Here is an 18,184-nt window from a genome sequence, read left to right as displayed (position 1 = left end):
AGTAAGCAATCATCGTTGCTTAGTAAGTGAACTCTGAATAAAGCCAGGCCCTGGGGTTCCTGCATCTCTGAAAGGCTTACATATCTATGACTGTGCTGCACAAATACACACACTCTCACGTTGGCCCACACACTCCTCCAGGGATAATGGTGGAGTCAAAGACCCTATTCCCCACACAACATTTGTGAGCCCAGCAGAAGGAAAAAATGATCAGGGTAGAAACATCTATGGCAGAGATAGCACAGCCATGCATTGATCTAGGAGAGTTTACAGAACTACTTCTGAGCAGCTCCTGAGTCTGTGGCCCTCGGTTGGACTGTTTTGGTGGAGGATGCCCTCCATCAGGTAGGCACTAAAAAACTCTGAGTCCAGTGATCAGAGCCATCAACTAACTGTCCACTTGCCAAGTCCAGGGACTATCCCAAGAGAGGGAAGCCTAAGTTAGTCTTTGTTGAACAAAAGACCACACCCAAGGGCCCCTGTGCCCAGGGCCCAGCTAAGGTACAGTGGAGGCGGCAATTACTCCTGGACCACTGGCCTCATCCTACACCAAGCAGCAAACTTTCCTCCTGTTGTTCAGAGTGTGCCAGAGCTGCCCGGACCACCTCCCCTGTGACTCTCACCCACCAGCATCTCCAACCCTGAGCTCTACCTACCTCCCCGCTCTGGGCCCCTGGTTGCTACACAGGACTGGAATATGATGGAGAGCAAAAGAATACACTTGAGGTTTTCATTCTCTGCTTGGAATCAGGGCACAGGGGATTGCAGCAAGGGCTGAGCACCAGCTCTGCCACTGAATGCCTGTGACACAGGGCAAACCCTTCACCTCTCAGGAGCTTGGTTCCTGGTGTGTAAGATGAGGAAGTGATGAGCTACGACAGGTCTCTCAGCTGCAACATTCCAGGTTTCCACAAACTGCCAAAGATAAAATTTCTCACACCTTTTTTCCATAAGATGAAGCTTTTGGTGTCTATGCCTCCCTCGCTGGCTGCAGTGCAGTTATATGAAAAGTTTAGATTGTTTTCATTAACATTCTCAATTCTCAGTATTTTTGAAGCAAGCCATTTGCCTTCTGAAGTCCTGTAAGAGAGGAAAATGGTTTAGCAATAGGCTTTGTGTCATTGCCAGCAACGTTACCCATGAAAGAGGAATTTGTATGTGCAAATACATCTGCACAAAGACACAGCTCTGTGGACTCCAGGGAATAGTCCCCTTCTGGTGGGCTCTCTTCAAGTGTGAGCCCCCTGCTCCCTGGGGGTCTCAGCCCTCCTGAGACCATCTGGGGACGGCGCTGTAAACTGCCTAAAATTAAAATGCCTGGGAGGTAATGATGCTCAGTTGAAAACACAAGAAAATATTCTCTCTCTCAATTACAGGCGCACTTCATTTTACTGAGTTTTGCTTTATTATGCTTCGCAGATACTGCGCTTTTTACAAATTGAATGTTTGTGGCAACAGGGTATCAAGCAAGTCTTTTGGTGCCATTTTCCCAACAGCATTTGCTCACTTTATGTTTCTGTGTCACATTTTGGTAATTCTTAAACTTTCACATTTTTTCATTATCATTATATTTGTTAAGGGGATCTGTGATGAGTGATCTTTGATGTTACTATCATAATGGTTTGGGCATTTATTTTAGCAATAAAGTATTTTTAATTAAGGTATGTACCTTTTTTTTTTTCTGTACGTGGGCCTCTCACTGTTGTGGCCTCTCCCGTTGCGGAGCACAGGCTCTGGAAGCACAGGCTCAGCGGCCATGGCTCACGGGCCCAGCCGCTCCGTGGCATGTGGGATCTTCCCGGACCGGGGCACAAACCCGTGTCCCCTGCATCGGCAGGTGGACTCTCAACCACTGCGCCACCAGGGAAGCCCCATCATTTTTTAAGATGCAATGCTATTGCACACTTAATAGACTACAGTATAGTGTAAACATAACTTTTATATGCATTGGGAAATCAAAGCATTCATGTGACTTGCTTTATTGTGATATTTGCTTTATTGTGGTGGTCTGGAACTGAACCCTCAGTATCTCCCAGGTGTGTCGGCGTTTTCCCCTGTTCCTCCTGTCCTGACTACTCAGCATTCCTCCCACTGTGAAGTCTCCACCAGCTGTGACAATGCTGCGGATCGTTAATACAGACGCAGATTCATATCAAGTTTGTCCTTGCAGTCCTAACGATCACTCTTCTTTTGTTCAGCATTTAAAATAAATTAAAACCTCTATTCTCAGACACCTCCAAGCACATGAGAAATGCCAATTAAGCTGCTCAGTGAGTGTCAGAAAATGACCGGAGGCCACCAGGAGCAGCCAGCTCTCTTTCTCTACTAAAAGGACTCAAGCCACCCTGTCCCTGATGCAGGGCACATGCTCTTGGCATCTGCTTCCTGCTAGTGGCAGGCTCTGAAGGTGTGCGGTCAGCCAGCACTCCCAGGTGTAGTCGCTCACCCGCCAGGCCCCCCGCAGCTGGGATGTGGTACCCACTGTAGCCTCTAACTGTCTCAAATGCATTTTAGAAGAGAAGTCATAATTCTGTACAGAAGTCACCCACCCAGAAATATCAACCATCTAACATCAATGTAAAATCCACAAAGAAAGCACCAAAAAAAAAACCCCACTGAGAAGCCAAAATAGATGACATAAGTTCATGCACCCAGTACAAAGATTTAGCCTCGCTTAAGCCCTTAGTTTAACTGAAGCTCCGTTTCTAATAAGTTTGGTGAATTGGTCTTCTATGCCTTCAGAGATTAACAATGGGTCATGAGAAAGAGGAAATGCAGGAATCTGGTGGGGGCCAGACGCTGAGGACAAGATAAAGTGGCAGGACAGCCATGAAATCCAGCTGAACCAACACTCCATGAGCGCTGATTATGAACCCGGTTCTGGGCGAGGGTATAAAAAAACCCTCACAAGTGCAGCTAAGGTGACAGACACCTTAGGACCACTACTCACTAGAATCTGAGTGTACAGTTACCTTAATAATGACAGTAATGACCCAAAGCCATTCAGAAACATTGTAATGGCCATAGGCTTATTAGCATGTTTTGTTTGAATAAGTATAACCATTCCTTAATATAGGCTATTTACACTAGATGGCATTTGGAAATTTTTGCCAACTCTGCCTCCTAGATATTTATATCTAACCATTGCCCTGTTTGCTTTTTCTAGCTGTTCTTAGTGTGTTTCTAATTTCCATTAATGGACTCTGACAGGAAAGTGCTGCCATAATTATGATCAGTGTCAATGGACCAACAAGGATGTCACAGGGCAGGAGACTGGTCATTTAAATTAGTATTTTCTTGGGTCATCACTTACACCTGACAATCTTTGGGGACCCTTCTGGACTTGAGAAAATTCCTCACTTCTCACCTTTAAGAAAGATAATCCCTGTAAGGAATGTTCTAAAAAGAAGCTCTGAACTATCTCTAAAGAGCAGGAAGCAGTGTCTGTGTCAGCATATCTCACGCCCAGCAAAGAAATCCACCCACCCCACTCCCCCTGCCACACACACAAAGCTGTCTTCAGAGGGCTATTTCTCTCTTTGTGATTTTTGGTCATTCTCAAGTATCTTATAATGAATTATTTTCAACAATCAGAACAAAGAAAGCTGTGTGTGTAATCTAAGTACAGGGCATAGATCTGGACAGGTAGCCATAGATGGATGGCCTGGCTGTGTCCAGGGCTGCCCCCAGGGTCCTCAGGGGAAGGTACTGATGATGTGCTTTGTCACCTATGGATACCCAGCGGGCCCCACGGTGACACGTGGGCAACACAACTAGGCATGCCTACTGCACACAAGGGGCCCGGAATAACTTGTACACGTCCCAGGCTCCTGACTTGGTCTTTTCTCTGGTATACTAGTAAAAACAAAGCATTTAACACAATTTTCAAAATTCAGATGACAGTGGCCTAGGTAATCACTCTTTTATAAGATGCTTAGGTAAAGTCCCCATCCCCATCAGATCCTGACTGACCAAAAGCTACTTCTGTAAGGCGATGCTAAAAAGCTTCATTGACCTTCTTTTTCTAATTTAGGTCTCAGCAATAAATTTCTGCATAATGCGTCAGCCTAGAGTATGCAAATTATAAAATATGTAAGTTATAATTATAAGTTAAATTCATCTCAAGCATCCTATCAGCCATTCAGGAGTCTGGTGTTTTTATCTCATATATATATGATACTATATGATTTTTGTATATCATGATATATATTATATATATCACATATTCATACCTAATTCTTATCCCTTCCTCTTCATGTACATTAGGATCGTTTCCATTTTTTTTCCAGATGTTCCAGTAAATCACATCCTTTTCATTCAGCAAAGCAGAGCAGTTGAGCTGTACATCTTTTCCTAGGTAAAAGTTGACAACCGATGTTCAGATTTTAGAAACTTAGGTTTCTCAAAGGTTGAAATTAATACAGCCAATGTATATTAACCTAATATACAATGATAATATAGAGCTGCATCTAAGGAAAAAAATGCCTTGTTTTGCAATTTAAAAAAATTATAAATCAGAGAAATTAGGTTGCAATTACAAGTCATCACCAAACTATGAACTGGCTTCTCTTCAAATGTTTATGTCTAAATCAATTATTAAAACTTAGGATGGCCAGGGCTTCCCTGGTGGCGCAGTGGTTGAGAGTCCGCCTGCCGATGCAGGGGACACGAGTTCGTGCCCTGGTCCGGGAAGATCCCACATGCCGCGGAGCAGCTGGGCCCATGAGCCATGGCCACTGGGCCTGCGCGTCCGGAGCCTGTGCTCTGCAACGGGAGAGGCCACAACAGTGAGAGGCCCACGTACAGCAAAAAAAAGAAAAAAAAAAAAAAACTTAGGATGGCCAGTGGACTTTCTTTTCAACCTATAGGTAGTGTCAGGCCTATATACCCACTGTAACTTCTGGAAAAACAAAATGGATACAAAACAAAAAAAATTAGCTAAAAATTAAAGACATCAAAGTGCAGGGAAAACAAAGAGAAACAGATGAACTACAGTCAGGAATAAAGTCCTTCCACGGTGAGCTGAGATAGCCATCATTTTATTCCTGGAAGGAATTTGCTTTGGTTTGTACAAAATAGAGGGAATCTCATGGAGAAAAGAGACTCCAATGGAGATGCTGACAGCCACATGGGCTCACAGGATTATTGCTAAGGGCTTGGGCAGCATAGGAGGCTGGAAAGGCCTAATGATTTCTCGTGTTGTCTCATGGTACTTAGCAGAGTAAGTCCCACTGGAGGACAACACACACGTGACTGGAGTCTCCCCCCAGCCATAAGAGATGAAAAGCAGGTTAAATCCAACAAACCTGCATCCTAGCTACTGCTCAGCTCAATTCCTGACTGGATTGAGATGATCAAACCCTCACATTATCTGCCTAACAAAGAAAAGGCAAACACTCTTAGGGAAAAGTAATACAAACTTCATTCACCTTGGTTGTTTTAGATACAGAAAGATCAACAACAACAAAGAGAGACATACAAAAGGGCAAAAAAAGGGGACAACAATCAATAGAAAAAAGAGGTAATAGAAGTTGACCCAAAGATGATCCAAATGCCTGACGTGGCAGATAAAGAGTATGAAATAACTAATATACATAGGTTAAAGAAAACAGAGGAAAAGAGGGACAGGTAGATGAAAAGATGGATGTTTTCAACAAAGAAGAGTAACCTATTTTAAAAGAATCCAATGAGCAATTGATAACTGAAAAAAACATGAATTTAAGAACTCAATGGTTTTAACAGAGACTGAGCATAAAAGAAGTCAGGATTCGGCTAAGGCCGAGTACAGGCCAAGATCAAAACTAAAGTACAGAAGGGAAAAAAATAAAAATAACAGAACAAGAGCATAATACGTGTAATTGGAGGAGAGGAGAGAAGGAGAGGAAGAGAAGAAAGGGGAAGAAGAAATATTCAGACATAGCAGAGGATGTCTCCCAAATTAATTAAATACATCCCTTGCAGACTCAAGAAGCTCAGAGGAACCCAAAGCAGGAAAAATGCAAAGAACACCACACCTGGACGCATCAAAATCAAAGAGAAAGAGAAAATTTTGAAAGTAGCCAGAAGAAGAAGACACATCAAAGTACCAATAATAAGGCCAGTCTTTCAGCAGAAACTATGGAAACCAGTGAACAACAGAAGGGCATCTTTAAAGTGCAGGAAAAAACGGCCAACCTAGAATTATTGAAATTATTGAAAAAAATCTTCAAAATTGGAGGTAAATAGAGATATTTTCAAGTAAATAATAGCCCAAAGAATGTATTGCCAGCATAACCACACTATAAGAAATACCAAAGGAAATGTCTCACTCTCAAAGAAAAATTATCCCAGATGAAAGCAAGGACATACATTAAGAAATGAACAGTGCAATAAAGGACAAACATTTGCGTAAATACAAAATAATTTTTGTGTTTAAAGCAATAATAATGCCAAATTCTTGTGGTTTTTTTTTTTTTTTTTTTTTTTTTTTTTTTTTTGCGGTACGCGGGCCTCCCACTGCCGTGGCCTCTCCCGTTGCGGAGCACAGGCTCCGGACACACAGGCTCAGCGGCCATGGCTCACGGGCCCAGCCGCTCCGCGGCATGCAGGATCCTCCCAGACCGGAGCACAAACCCATGTCCCCTGTATCGGCAGGTGGACTCTCAACCACTGTGCCACCAGGGAAGCCCTCTTGTGGGTTTTATAACATATGCAGGAGAGAAATACATAAAATAGTAGCTTAAAGTGAGATAAGAGGATGAATGAAATTAATTGCTGTGAGGTTCTCACATGTCTGCGAAATTGTCAACATACTAATATGTGCATTTGTCTTATTGTAGTAAGAGGACATATATTGTAATCTCTAGGAGAACTACTAATGAAGAATACAAAATGGTATAACTAAGAGGAAAACAAAACAGATTAAATTAAAAAATATTAATCTGAAAGGAAAGGAGAATAAAAGGAAGAAATAAGACATAGGACAACTGGAAAACATCAAGATGAGAGGTCTCAAACCAACTGTATTAGTAAGTCATTAAATGTAAATGTACTAAACACCATACAGACTGGATTTCAACAAAGATCCAAATATATGCAGTTTATGTGAGACATATTTTGTGTATAAAGACAATGAAATGTTAAAAGTAAAAGGATGTGAAAAAAGATAAAACATGCCAGTCCCAAACAAAAGAAAACTGGTGTGTCTATCTAACATGAGAGAGAGTAGGGATTGGGAAAAGATGTAGTATGATAGATAAAGAGAGAAAGTTCATAATGTTAAAGTGTCAGTTCAAGAGGCATCAATTTGTATGTGCCCATAAGATAACCTCAACATGCATAAAGCAAAAATAGACAGAACTAAAGGATATATAGCAACTTGAGCATCATAGCTGGAGATATTAACATCTCTCTTGGCAACAGACAGAGAAAGCACACAAACAATTAGTAAGGATATTGATGATTTGAAGAGTACCATTAACCAACTTCACCTAACTGATATTTATAGAAGGACTAAGCCAAAATCTGCAGAATACACATTTGTTTCAAATGCACTTAGAACATTCTGGTCCAAGTAAGTTACTACAAATTTTAAGATTTAAATGATACAATGTATACTCTTGGACCATAATGGAACTAAACTGGACATCAATAACAGAAAAATAACTAGAAAATCCTCCAAATATTTGGAAATTAAGAAACATAAGTAATCCATAGATGAAAGAAATATCACAAGGAAAAATTTTAAAAATAGTTAAAACTTTGAACTGAATAGTTATGAAAATATGGCATATCAAAATTGTTGGAAACAGCTAAACAGTGATTAGAGGGAAATTTAGAACTTAAAATACACAAACTACAGGAGAGGAGAATTTAAATTAATTCTCTAACTCTCCATGTGTACAAAGGAAAAATGAGGTGCAAATTAAACCTAAAATGAGAAGAAAAAATAATAAAGTTCAGAAATCAGTAAAACTAGAAAGCAGGCAAGCCACAAACGCAAATGGCAAAGTATCCGAGCTACATTGGGCATATGTGGTCATATACATGACTGTGGCCATCTGTAGTCAAAAGGTGTGTGCTTTGCAAACAATGAACTGGATCAAATGACAATCAACAACAAACAAACAATGTAAGAAACCTGAATGCCAGCTCTGCCCCTTTCCTGGGGTTTAACTTCAGACAAATTACTTAACCTTTCTGAGCTTTGGTCATTTAATCCGAAGCTTAAATGGGAACAATACCCCTCAGGGTTGCTTTGAGGATTTAATACAATAACATATTTCAGTTACCTAATACAGTACTCAGTTTAGCATAGTGAATTTATTCTTTTCCTTCCTTCCTTTCTCTTTTGAAAGAAATTACTCAACTGGACATATCAATTCATCAAGACCTGTCTAAACAAACCCTAAATGTAGAGTCGAGTCCATTGATTCAAAGTGAACCCATTAATCAAATATTCAAACCACACAATAAGTTTGAATCATTTCTCCAGAGTATTCTCATTGAGTTTTCATATTTTAAAATGATCATAGATACTATTAGAGAAAAGCCGCATACAAAGTGACTAAAACCACAGGTCTGCAAACCACAGGCACTTCCATAATCTTTTGAACAGACTGTTAACTGTAATTATTACTAAAAAGGGCAACATTCAAAAAATGACAAGGTTTTCCTGCTTTTTCAATATTCTTCAGTAAACATGGTATGTGTTATGAACACAGTGTTGATCAATTAGGAACCAGGTTTAGCCTTGGGAGACTATTATGACCCCCGTTCACAAATCCAAAATATATGTATGTGAAAATATACCTAATTCCACTTTAACATGCGTAAGCTTTGGTCCAAAAAGAGCTGGAATTATATTACTGTTGTCTGAAAGTGAAAAAAGAAAAGAAAGATGCATTAGTGTTACAAGGAGTTTTGCTAAGACACACATTTGTTGTAATACACTTATTATTCCAGGTAACCAAGATTCTAACAGTCATCGCTTTACATTTATTATTTAATGTATTTTCATTAAATAAGGGTTGCTGGGAATACTGGTCGTTGTTTCACTTTCCATCAACTCAAAGCTCACCTCGCTGGAGAAAGCACACTGAATTTGGTCTCCCCTCAATTCCAGCCTCTGGCTTCTGCCACAGCAGGTAAAAGCCAGAAGATGCTCATCCAGGGAGACAATGAAACTTTTAGGTCTTAGAAGATGCAAAGTCACTGGGATATGTCTTTCTGCTCTGCCTTTCTTCCTTCCATCTGCTCTCAACTCCTCAAGGTAGATTTATTGGGTGCAAGGTCAAGACTCAGGTAGGGTAGGCAAGGCACTTACTCTCAGAAGCCTCCTGAGACCCTCCCCTGGCAGGACAGTGAGAGGAGTACCCCTGGATGCCTCACTTGCCTCACCTTAGTCCCAGCCCTGCTGGGGTGTCCACCCCTGTAAACTCAGTTCTACTTCTGTTCCTTAGTGACCTCTGACCCAGACTGGAGGTACATAGATATTCTCTACCTCAGCCCCACTGAGTAACACTTAAGAAGGAAGCAATCCCCCAGCAACCGCCCACTGAGGACTATCCCACAACCTAGGATGCTAATAACTGCAGAACACGGACAGCCCTGTGGTCCCTCATTCACACGGCTATGTAGTCCAGTCCTTGCTGCTCCTATTATCAGCACTGGCAACTTTCTTCATGACCTGGACTCCCCCTTCTAAGTACTTCCGGTGCTTCTGGGGCATTTACAAGTAATGTCCAGTGCATCCCTCATGGGGGCTCCCAGGCGCCCAGCAGATGTGCTTGCTCATGAGGACTAAAGGGGACTCAGGTGCTCTCCTGCAGCACCCACGCCCTTCTAGGCTCTCCCAGGAAGCACACGCTACAGAGTGAAGAGCAAAGAAGGGAAAGGAGGAGTGATGTGGAAAGGATACAGAAAGAAACTAGTGTAGCAAAACCCCAGGGTAAAGGACTTCCCTGGAGGTCCAGTGGTTAAGACTCCGTGCTTCCATTGCAGGGGGCACGGGTTCGATCCCTGGTCGGGGAAGTAAGATCTCGCAAGCTGTGCAGTGCGGCCAAAAATAAATAGATAAATACAAATTTAAAATAAAATAGTTAAAATACGGAGATCTTCAACTACCTTCGTAATGAGCTGAGAGGTAGATCATAGATAATTTTAAAAAAACACCAAAAACCCAGGGTAAGAATCGCTTCTGGGATTCAGACTCTGGGCAAGACTAGAATTCACGTCGGCAGGAAGAGCTGGAGGAACTGCTGCCAGACGAGGAGCTGACCCTCAGGTTTGAGCACGAAGGAACAGAGGTTGCTTGAAGCACACAGGGGCAGGAGGTGGTTCTGAGTATTGGAGAAAATTGCTACTGATTATTTTTCTCTTCATTGATCTCCTTTTCTCAGGAATTTGGTGGGAGTCCTGGGAAGAGGAGGTGTAAAGGACATCTTTATGGAAGGACATCTTTGAGAGAGGATGCCATCTACTAGAACTCGAAGTAGATCCTGGAGAACCCAGAGCAGCACTGGGTATGTAAAACTGGTGTAAAGTAAAGGGTACAATCCTACTGAAGGTAACAGAAGGAAGGAAACACTTCAGTGTGTGCCCCTGGCATGTCTAGTCTACCTCTGAAGTTACTATCCCCGGATCACAATGGCACAGAGATTGTCAGTTGCAGAGGGGAGAGACATCAGCAGACCAGCCAGAGTGTGAGATGAAGACAAATGGCAGAGGCCAGGTGGGTTGAGTGGACTGTGATCCAGAGCAGTGATGTTCCCCACGTGACAGCTCAGAGATCTACATCCGTGACCACAGGCAAGGTAGGCGCTCAGTCCCGCTGTCCTCAGCAGAAGCCATGATACCTCCTGATCATCAACTTCAACTCTGAGCTCCACATTTTAAAAGCATGGTGGCAAACTTCACCAAATCCAAAGGAAAATGGCCAGGATGGTGAGGAGTCCTGACTTCCTGTTGAATGAGGCACGCCTGAAGAAACTGTTCCTATCTCAGTACAGAACGACCTTGGAGGTATTGCAGGTTCTGTCCAGATCACCACAATAAAATGAATGTGACAATAAAGCGAGTCACACAACTCTTTAGGTTTCCCAGCACATATAAAAGTTATGTTTACACTATACTATAGTCTATTAAGTGTGCAATAGCATTATGTCTAAAAAACAATGTACATATTTTAATTTTAAAATAATGCTGTTGGAAAAATGGCGCTGATACACTTGCTCAATGCTCAATACACTTCAATTTGCAAAAAAAAAAGCAGTATCTGCAAAATGCAATAAAATGAGGTATGCCTGTAATTCACTCAACATACATGTAATGAGCACATGTACAAAGGGCCAGCCGTAAGTATAGGAGAGACCAACATGAGGAATAGAACACAGGTTAATCCCTTCTTTCCAGGAGCTTCTCATTCTAGTGACAGAAACAGACATGTCATCCGATTCTGACAGCAACCAGAAATAAGAACAAGAGGCCATGGGAGCACAGAGGAGGACGGACATTTAGCTGAGTCCTGAAAGACACAGGTGGCATTCTCCAAGAAGACGAGGAAAACAAAATGGGTGGTTAAGACAGAAGAATAGCACGGGGGGCAGTGTGGGGATATGGGGGTGAGGAGACGGGAGACGGTAATACTAAGATGGTAATAACAGAGCTTTCCATGTCCCTGGCACCATTATCAAGGCTTTATACCCTCACTCACTCGGTCCTCAAGGCAACCCTATGAGGGATGACTCAACTCATTACTGTCCCATGTCACTAGTGAGGAATGAGGCAGAGAAAAACACAGTCATTTAACTCACCCAAGGTCACAAGCTCACAGGGTTCAATGAAAGTATCTGGCACAATTCCTAGTCTTGTGCATGCTCTTTTGATAATGGATATTCTTCTTTTTTTTTTTTTTTTTTTTTGTGGTACGCAGGAAGCCCGATAATGGATATTCTTACTGCTCCTTCCAAGAAGGAAGGAAAGAGGAGCTGATGGGCCGAAAGCAGAGATGGATGAAGGGAGGGAGTTGGCGGTGGAAGTGTCAAGGGACCAGAGATATAGGATTTATATGATATTAAATAAAGTCAAACTGCAGAATTTAAGGTAGATAAATAGAACTTATTGAGTTTAAGAATTTAGCTATGGGATACCCAGGTTATGGGGTGTGACAAGCAGGATAATGCCCCCCACCAAAGGTGTTCACATCCTAACTCCCAGATGCTGAATATTATACCTTACACAGCAAAAGGGACTTTGCAATACGATTTAATTTAGGATTTTCGGATACAGAGGGTGTTCTGGATTAGCCAGGTGGGCCCAGTGTAATCACAAGCATCCGCATAAGCAGGAAGCAGATGGTCAGAGTCAGAAAAGGAGAAGATGAGATGAAGGAAGAGGTGAAAGAGATCTGAAGATGCTGCACTGTGGGCTCTGAGGATGGAGGACGTGGCATGCACCAAGGTTGCAAGGCGCCTCTAGAAGCTGCAAAAGGCAAGGAATCGATTCTCCTCCAGAACCTCCAGAAGGAATGCAATCCTACCAAAACCTTGATTTTAGCCCAGTGAACCCGTTTCAGACTTCTCACCTCCAGAACTGTAAGGTAATACGTTTGTGCAGTTTGAAGACAGGAAGTTTGTGGTACTTTGTCCATTCGCAATGCGTGGAGTACAGCTATATAAGTGGATGGCTGGAGAGAAGAGGGAAAACTCTGCTAAAGTCAACGAGCTCTAGTAACTGTGAACCCACAACGTTGTTGAATGAGTCATCCCAGGAGTTTACAGCTTCCTGGATGATGGGAAAGAACGTGAAGGGTGGATAAGCCACCTGTCTTCAGACACTCGAAGGAGCTGTCATTTTCAGAAGGGACCAGACAATCTGTGGGGTTACTCAAGGCAAACACAAACAGTGAGTGGAAGCTACAAGAAGAAGTAATTGGACTCAATGAGAAAGAAAGACTTCTCTACAATCAATCATTAAAATCTGGACCCAGGGCTTCCGTGGTGGCTCAGTGGTTAAGAATCGCCTGACACGGGTTCAAGCCCTGGTCCGGGAAGATCCCACATGCTGCAGAGCAATTAAGCCCGTGCACCACAACTACTGAACCTGTGCTCTAGAGCCCAAGAGCCACAACTACTGAGCCTGCATGCTTCAACTACTGAAGTCTGTGTGCCTAGAGCCCATGCTCCGCAACAAGAGAAGCCACCACAATGAGAAGCCCGTGCACCGCGATGAAGAGTAGCCCCTGCTCGCCGCAACTAGAGAAAGCCCGCACACAGCAACGAAGACTCAATGCGGCCAAAAGTGAATTAATTAATTTAAAAAAATCTGGACCCAGCTGCTGTGTGATTTGGTAATTTCCATGGTAGTTCCTGAATGATCTATTATTGGCTGAGTCATATGAAGGATATCTTCACTGGATAGGGTTTAATTAAATTACTTCTAGGGTCTCTATCACCCTAAACTTCCAGGCTTCAGTTTTTCCATTATATATGGTCTGGGTTCATGATAAACCAGACCAGTAGCCATCATCCCAAAATATACAGCCCTTTTCTACAGCCATGCCTGTGCTCCTTACACGTTCTTGTCCCAGCCCATCCCCAGCACGTCCTTCTGCTCGTCCATCACACGCAGCCTCTGAGAACCAGCTCAAACAGAGCCTCCGGCATCTATTCTACCTCTGGACTCTCTCTGCACCCTTAACACCTCACAGATGACTCCAATTTCCTATTCTACGGTGCTTCTTTGTGGCTTATCACCTCGATACTGAGCAGGGCCCTGTGGGGCTCCTGGGCACGAAAGCCTTTCTGTGTCCCCCATCCATTTCTGGATTACAGGAAATAGGCTTCATTCAGCCTCCAGGACCTTCCCTGAGTTCCAACAAGCAGGTTCAAACGGTTACTAATCAGGGAAGGGAGAGGATGCAGAGACAAGGGAGGAACAGTCAAGAAACAACAGTGCAGCCTTGGGGCAGGGTCCTGGTCCCCCTCAAGGGATACACACAACAATATCTTTGAGCTGTTTTGCAGCTCCCTCCAGGCGGGAGAAGTTAATGGTGATAAATGGAATATTGCCTGCCATATCAGTAAACAAAGGATGTCACAGTCATCAGCGATTGCAGCCCTCCAAGAGAGCTGGTGAGCCCTGAGGAAACTCAGGAAGGAAAGAATACCTACCATCTAGCAGCCATCAGACTGCCCACACTCCTTAGGGAGCCCTGAAGAAACTCAGGGTGTGAAAACACAGGATACTGGCCCCAGAGAGCTGAGGTGCACATCAGAGGAAGGGTGCCAGAGAGCTCAGACTCTTGCGTCTTCCCATACATAGAAAAGCGATAAATTCCTTCACTTGGGATATCTGGTTTTCTTTAATTAACAATAATCTTTTGACGTTCAGACTACCTGCCCTTTATTGCAAAACTTCTATATAACCTGGGTCCCCCCCTCGCTTCCTTGGAGCAGTTCTCTCAGGGTTACTTGAGATGCTGCCTCCCAGGTTTGAAGTCCTAAAAATTCCCGCCCAATAAAACATAACTCTCAGCTTTTAGTTTGTGCATATTTTTATATCTCTCAGCTTTTAGGTTGTGCATAGTTTTTAGGTCGACTACAGTAAGCACATAGATCCCAGACCGGTTGGAACCCAAGGTTGATGATGCCGACTCCCAATGACCTCACCACCAGCCAATCAGAGGAGTGTCCACGAGCTGACCACGCCCTGCTCCTTGAACGCTATAAGACTCCTCACAACCCGTTCCAGGCAGGACACACAGTCTTGAGGGCATGAGCCCGCTGTGGTCCCCTTTGCCTGGCAAAGCAATAAAGCTATTTCTTTCTACTTCACCCACAACTCTGTCTCAGAGATTTAATTCGGTGTCGGGGTACAGAGGCCGGGTTTGGCTTCAACTTTTCCTGACTATAATCAAATTCCTGAGAATCATACATTATTCACTTCATTTTGTATTTCCATGATTCCCTTACCTCCCAATACTCAGTACAGTTTATTGAATATAGACACCCATCAATAAGTATTTACTGAGTGCAAGCAGATGCTTAATAACAAAGGATTCCACAATTTAGTCAAATACCAAATAAGAGAACTGACACATCAGAGGTTCACCTATATAAACGTTCATTACTATCCCCCGCCAAAATTTTTCAGCATGGCAGCTGATGCCAAAATGATTTTCACCCGTATATTTGAACTAGTGATGTGGTCACAACTCCAACTAAGTTTGCCTCTGGCTTCCCGTACGGCTTTAGAAAAAAAGAAAATATTCCATTTTACTAAGATACATTTGTTTTTTCCCGATTCTAAGATATCTCTTACCTCCAACTATTGTTATATTGAAGGTTTTGGTGACGTTAAATAGTTTGCCATTATGAAGAAGGAAAAACATGCAGGTATAATATCCCTGATCTTTAAACTCTGCATTCTTCTTTAAAAATGGGGTTTGATTGTTCTCTATCTTTTCACAGTTCTGTTATTAAAAAAAGCAAGTTAAAATATATTTAAGAGTGGTATCACATGACAAGAATTCAAAATTTTAAAGTTAAAGATATTTAGAGAAAGAGGGAAATAGAATAAAAACTAGCAATTTCTGAGCAAATGTCTCAGTGATCTGGCACTGCCTCTACTGGAACAATGAAATAGAGTCCCATTCCTGGTATTATCACTATTATTAAATGCTGGGAAATAGAGCATAGGGGGCACTGTAGCTGCTTTCCTCATTTTCCTTTAATCTCTCTCTTTACACACAAAGAGAGGGAAGAGGAGGAAGAGGAGAAAGGAAAAAAACCCCACTACAACAACAAAAAATCCCTGCTTGGGTCAAAACTTTCCACGCAATTCTATTTCTTAATGCTTTTAGCTGAATTCCATGTATTCAGGATGGGTAGTGGAGGTGGGAACAGAATTACTCAGAGAACCAGGTACCTAGCAGACTACCCACACCCATTGATGTCCTCCACCAGAAGACAGTGGACTGATTAGAAATGCATGAAAAATATTCCAATGTATAGGCACACACAAACATGTCTCTCTATCACAAATTTCTGTATGTTGTAGGAATTAATTACAAAAAAGCCACCTTTTTCAATCCAGCCATCAGATACCAATAAATAGGTTCTGAAGCAATCTAAGAATGAGATGGGGAAAATGGAAACTAAATTGCTAACCTTCACTATGTGACACTGTTCCTGTAAATACCAACCAAGGAGCAACTACTGCCCACAGACTCCTCTCAAAGCTGCCAAAGCTGGTAGCAAGTGGAGCTAGACCCAGAGGGTGCTTAGAATGGGCTTGTGAAGCACCCATGTGTGTATCTCACATCAGTGAATTGTTTCTGCATACATCAAATTTTTATAAACCAAACTTATTTTTTCTAAGGCATATTAAAATATCAATTCCAAGGCATATAAAAATATCTTTATTCTTTTTCCAATCATTTACTGATTGAGCTTCCTTGTTCCCCTCCCCTCAATTTTCTAGCTAAAAACATTCTCAATACGTCTATTTTCTAAATTCAAATAACTGCATAGAGGGATTTCTTAAAACCCAGTACACTGATCCCCACAAATTTATATATACTGTAAAAACATTTGTACATGTGACAGGAAATAGAGTCAAGTCAACTCAGGGCTGATACAGATATTTGGAAAACATTTTGGATAAGAGCTTCCCTTGAAAAATCACAAGTAAACAGTGTTCAAGCAAAAGGTACAAACAAACATTTCTAAGGAATCATCATCAGTAGCTTGAACTTTCTCAAGGTCGTCTCTTCAGACCACCCTCTCTCACAGCTCTTCAAAGTTTCCATGACAGAGTTACACTTTTCAGGTTTGTTCCTCTATAGAAATAATATAATTTGTGTTGTGTGTGTGCATGTATGTGTATGCATATTATGTATGTACATGTGACTGCATATATACTTGTGTATATACAATTTCCATAGTATTGTCTAAAGGAGCTCTTACAACTCAACAAGGGAAAGGTACATCAACTGAAGAAAACAGTTCACAAGAGAAGTAATATTAAGATGCAATAAATACATAAAAATGTTTAACTTGTTATTAAGGAAAGAAATGGGGGAAAGATACTAAGAGTTACAGAAGTTTTGCACGTCAGATTTTTAAATGTTCTTAAATTATTCATTCCCATGTGGTAGTGGCATGAGAAAAAGAGGGTTTTAAACTGGTGTAGCTCCCTGGAGAACAGCTTGATAATTTAAATCAAAAGCCATAAACATGCTCATAGCCTTTGATCCAGTTATTCTACTTTTAGGGGTTTAGTTAAAGAATAAAATCATAATACACCTTCTGAGTTATGGGAATGATATTTATTTTAGCCTTATAAATAATAGTGAAAAGTAGGAAATTAACAAATGTCCAATAACAGGGGCTTAGAAACAAGTGTGTATACACAATGGAATCCATGTTTGGGAAAATGTTTAAAGATGTGGGGAAATCATCACAATATAATTTTTAGTGGATAAAGGAAAATACCACTTTTTAAAAGTAGATGTTTACACGGAGAAAAACCCCATTCTCTGGCTGGTGGGATTATGAATGATCTCTGCTATCTTCATCATTCATTTTTTCCATCTTCCAATTTTGTAAATGCATATATTCAGAACAAACATATACAACAGAATTTAAAAATTTAAGTATATGCAGCAGAAGAAAATGAGCTAGCATTCCTAAAAATTAAATTTTTTGAAAGAAAAGGAAAATTAAGGAAGGGAGAGGAAGCTGTTATCGTTTATTGAATGCCTAACATGGGGCAGGAAGCTTGACACTTGCGTTACATGTAGGAGCTCAGACAGGCCACCTGAGCTGTGTGGACTCACAGTTTGTATGTTACAAGACCAAAATGCTTCACAGCCATCAGACCCTCACTTTGGAATTTTGTCTTTTCTGTCAAGTTTTAAGTTAAAATATTTTAAAAGCGTTACCTTATACAATAATGTTCTGTTGACCAGTTTTTGATGGTAACTATGTTCACAGGCTATCTGCAAAGATTTTTTAACTTCTACAGATTTACTCACTACTTGTTTCTCAGTAAAACAGCTGTGTTTAGGTCTTCTGATGACATTTAATTTCCAGTCATGAGTATCATTTCTAGGAAATAAAGGGTTGGACATATTTTATCATTAGTACAGAGACTTTGCAAATACCACCTTTTAGTAACCAATCCAGTGAAATTTTTCCCTATT

The 18,184-nt window shown here is 41.6% G+C and overlaps 1 protein-coding gene across 2 annotated transcripts in view; it reads right to left on the bottom strand.

Annotated features, from left to right (window-relative positions):
• Positions 1-18,184, bottom strand: part of IL18R1 (interleukin 18 receptor 1) — a gene marked incomplete at its 5' end in the record, with an annotated part of 34,125 nt that overhangs the window by 8,607 nt on the left and 7,334 nt on the right. For both annotated transcript variants that reach the window (XM_081254430.1, XM_081254431.1), the window contains 5 exons: positions 941-1,080; positions 4,233-4,353; positions 8,791-8,853; positions 15,301-15,451; positions 17,924-18,089. In XM_081254430.1, coding sequence (XP_081110556.1) covers positions 941-1,080; positions 4,233-4,353; positions 8,791-8,853; positions 15,301-15,451; positions 17,924-18,089 — 641 coding nt within the window. The remainder of the gene's footprint in view (positions 1-940; positions 1,081-4,232; positions 4,354-8,790; positions 8,854-15,300; positions 15,452-17,923; positions 18,090-18,184) is intronic.

The sequence above is a fragment of the Mesoplodon bidens genome (assembly GCF_964165515.1).
Source record: "Mesoplodon bidens genome assembly, chromosome: 14".
Taxonomy (NCBI): domain Eukaryota; kingdom Metazoa; phylum Chordata; class Mammalia; order Artiodactyla; family Ziphiidae; genus Mesoplodon; species Mesoplodon bidens.
Note: the sequence above shows the minus strand (reverse complement) of the source record. Positions and strands in the feature narration are given on the sequence as shown.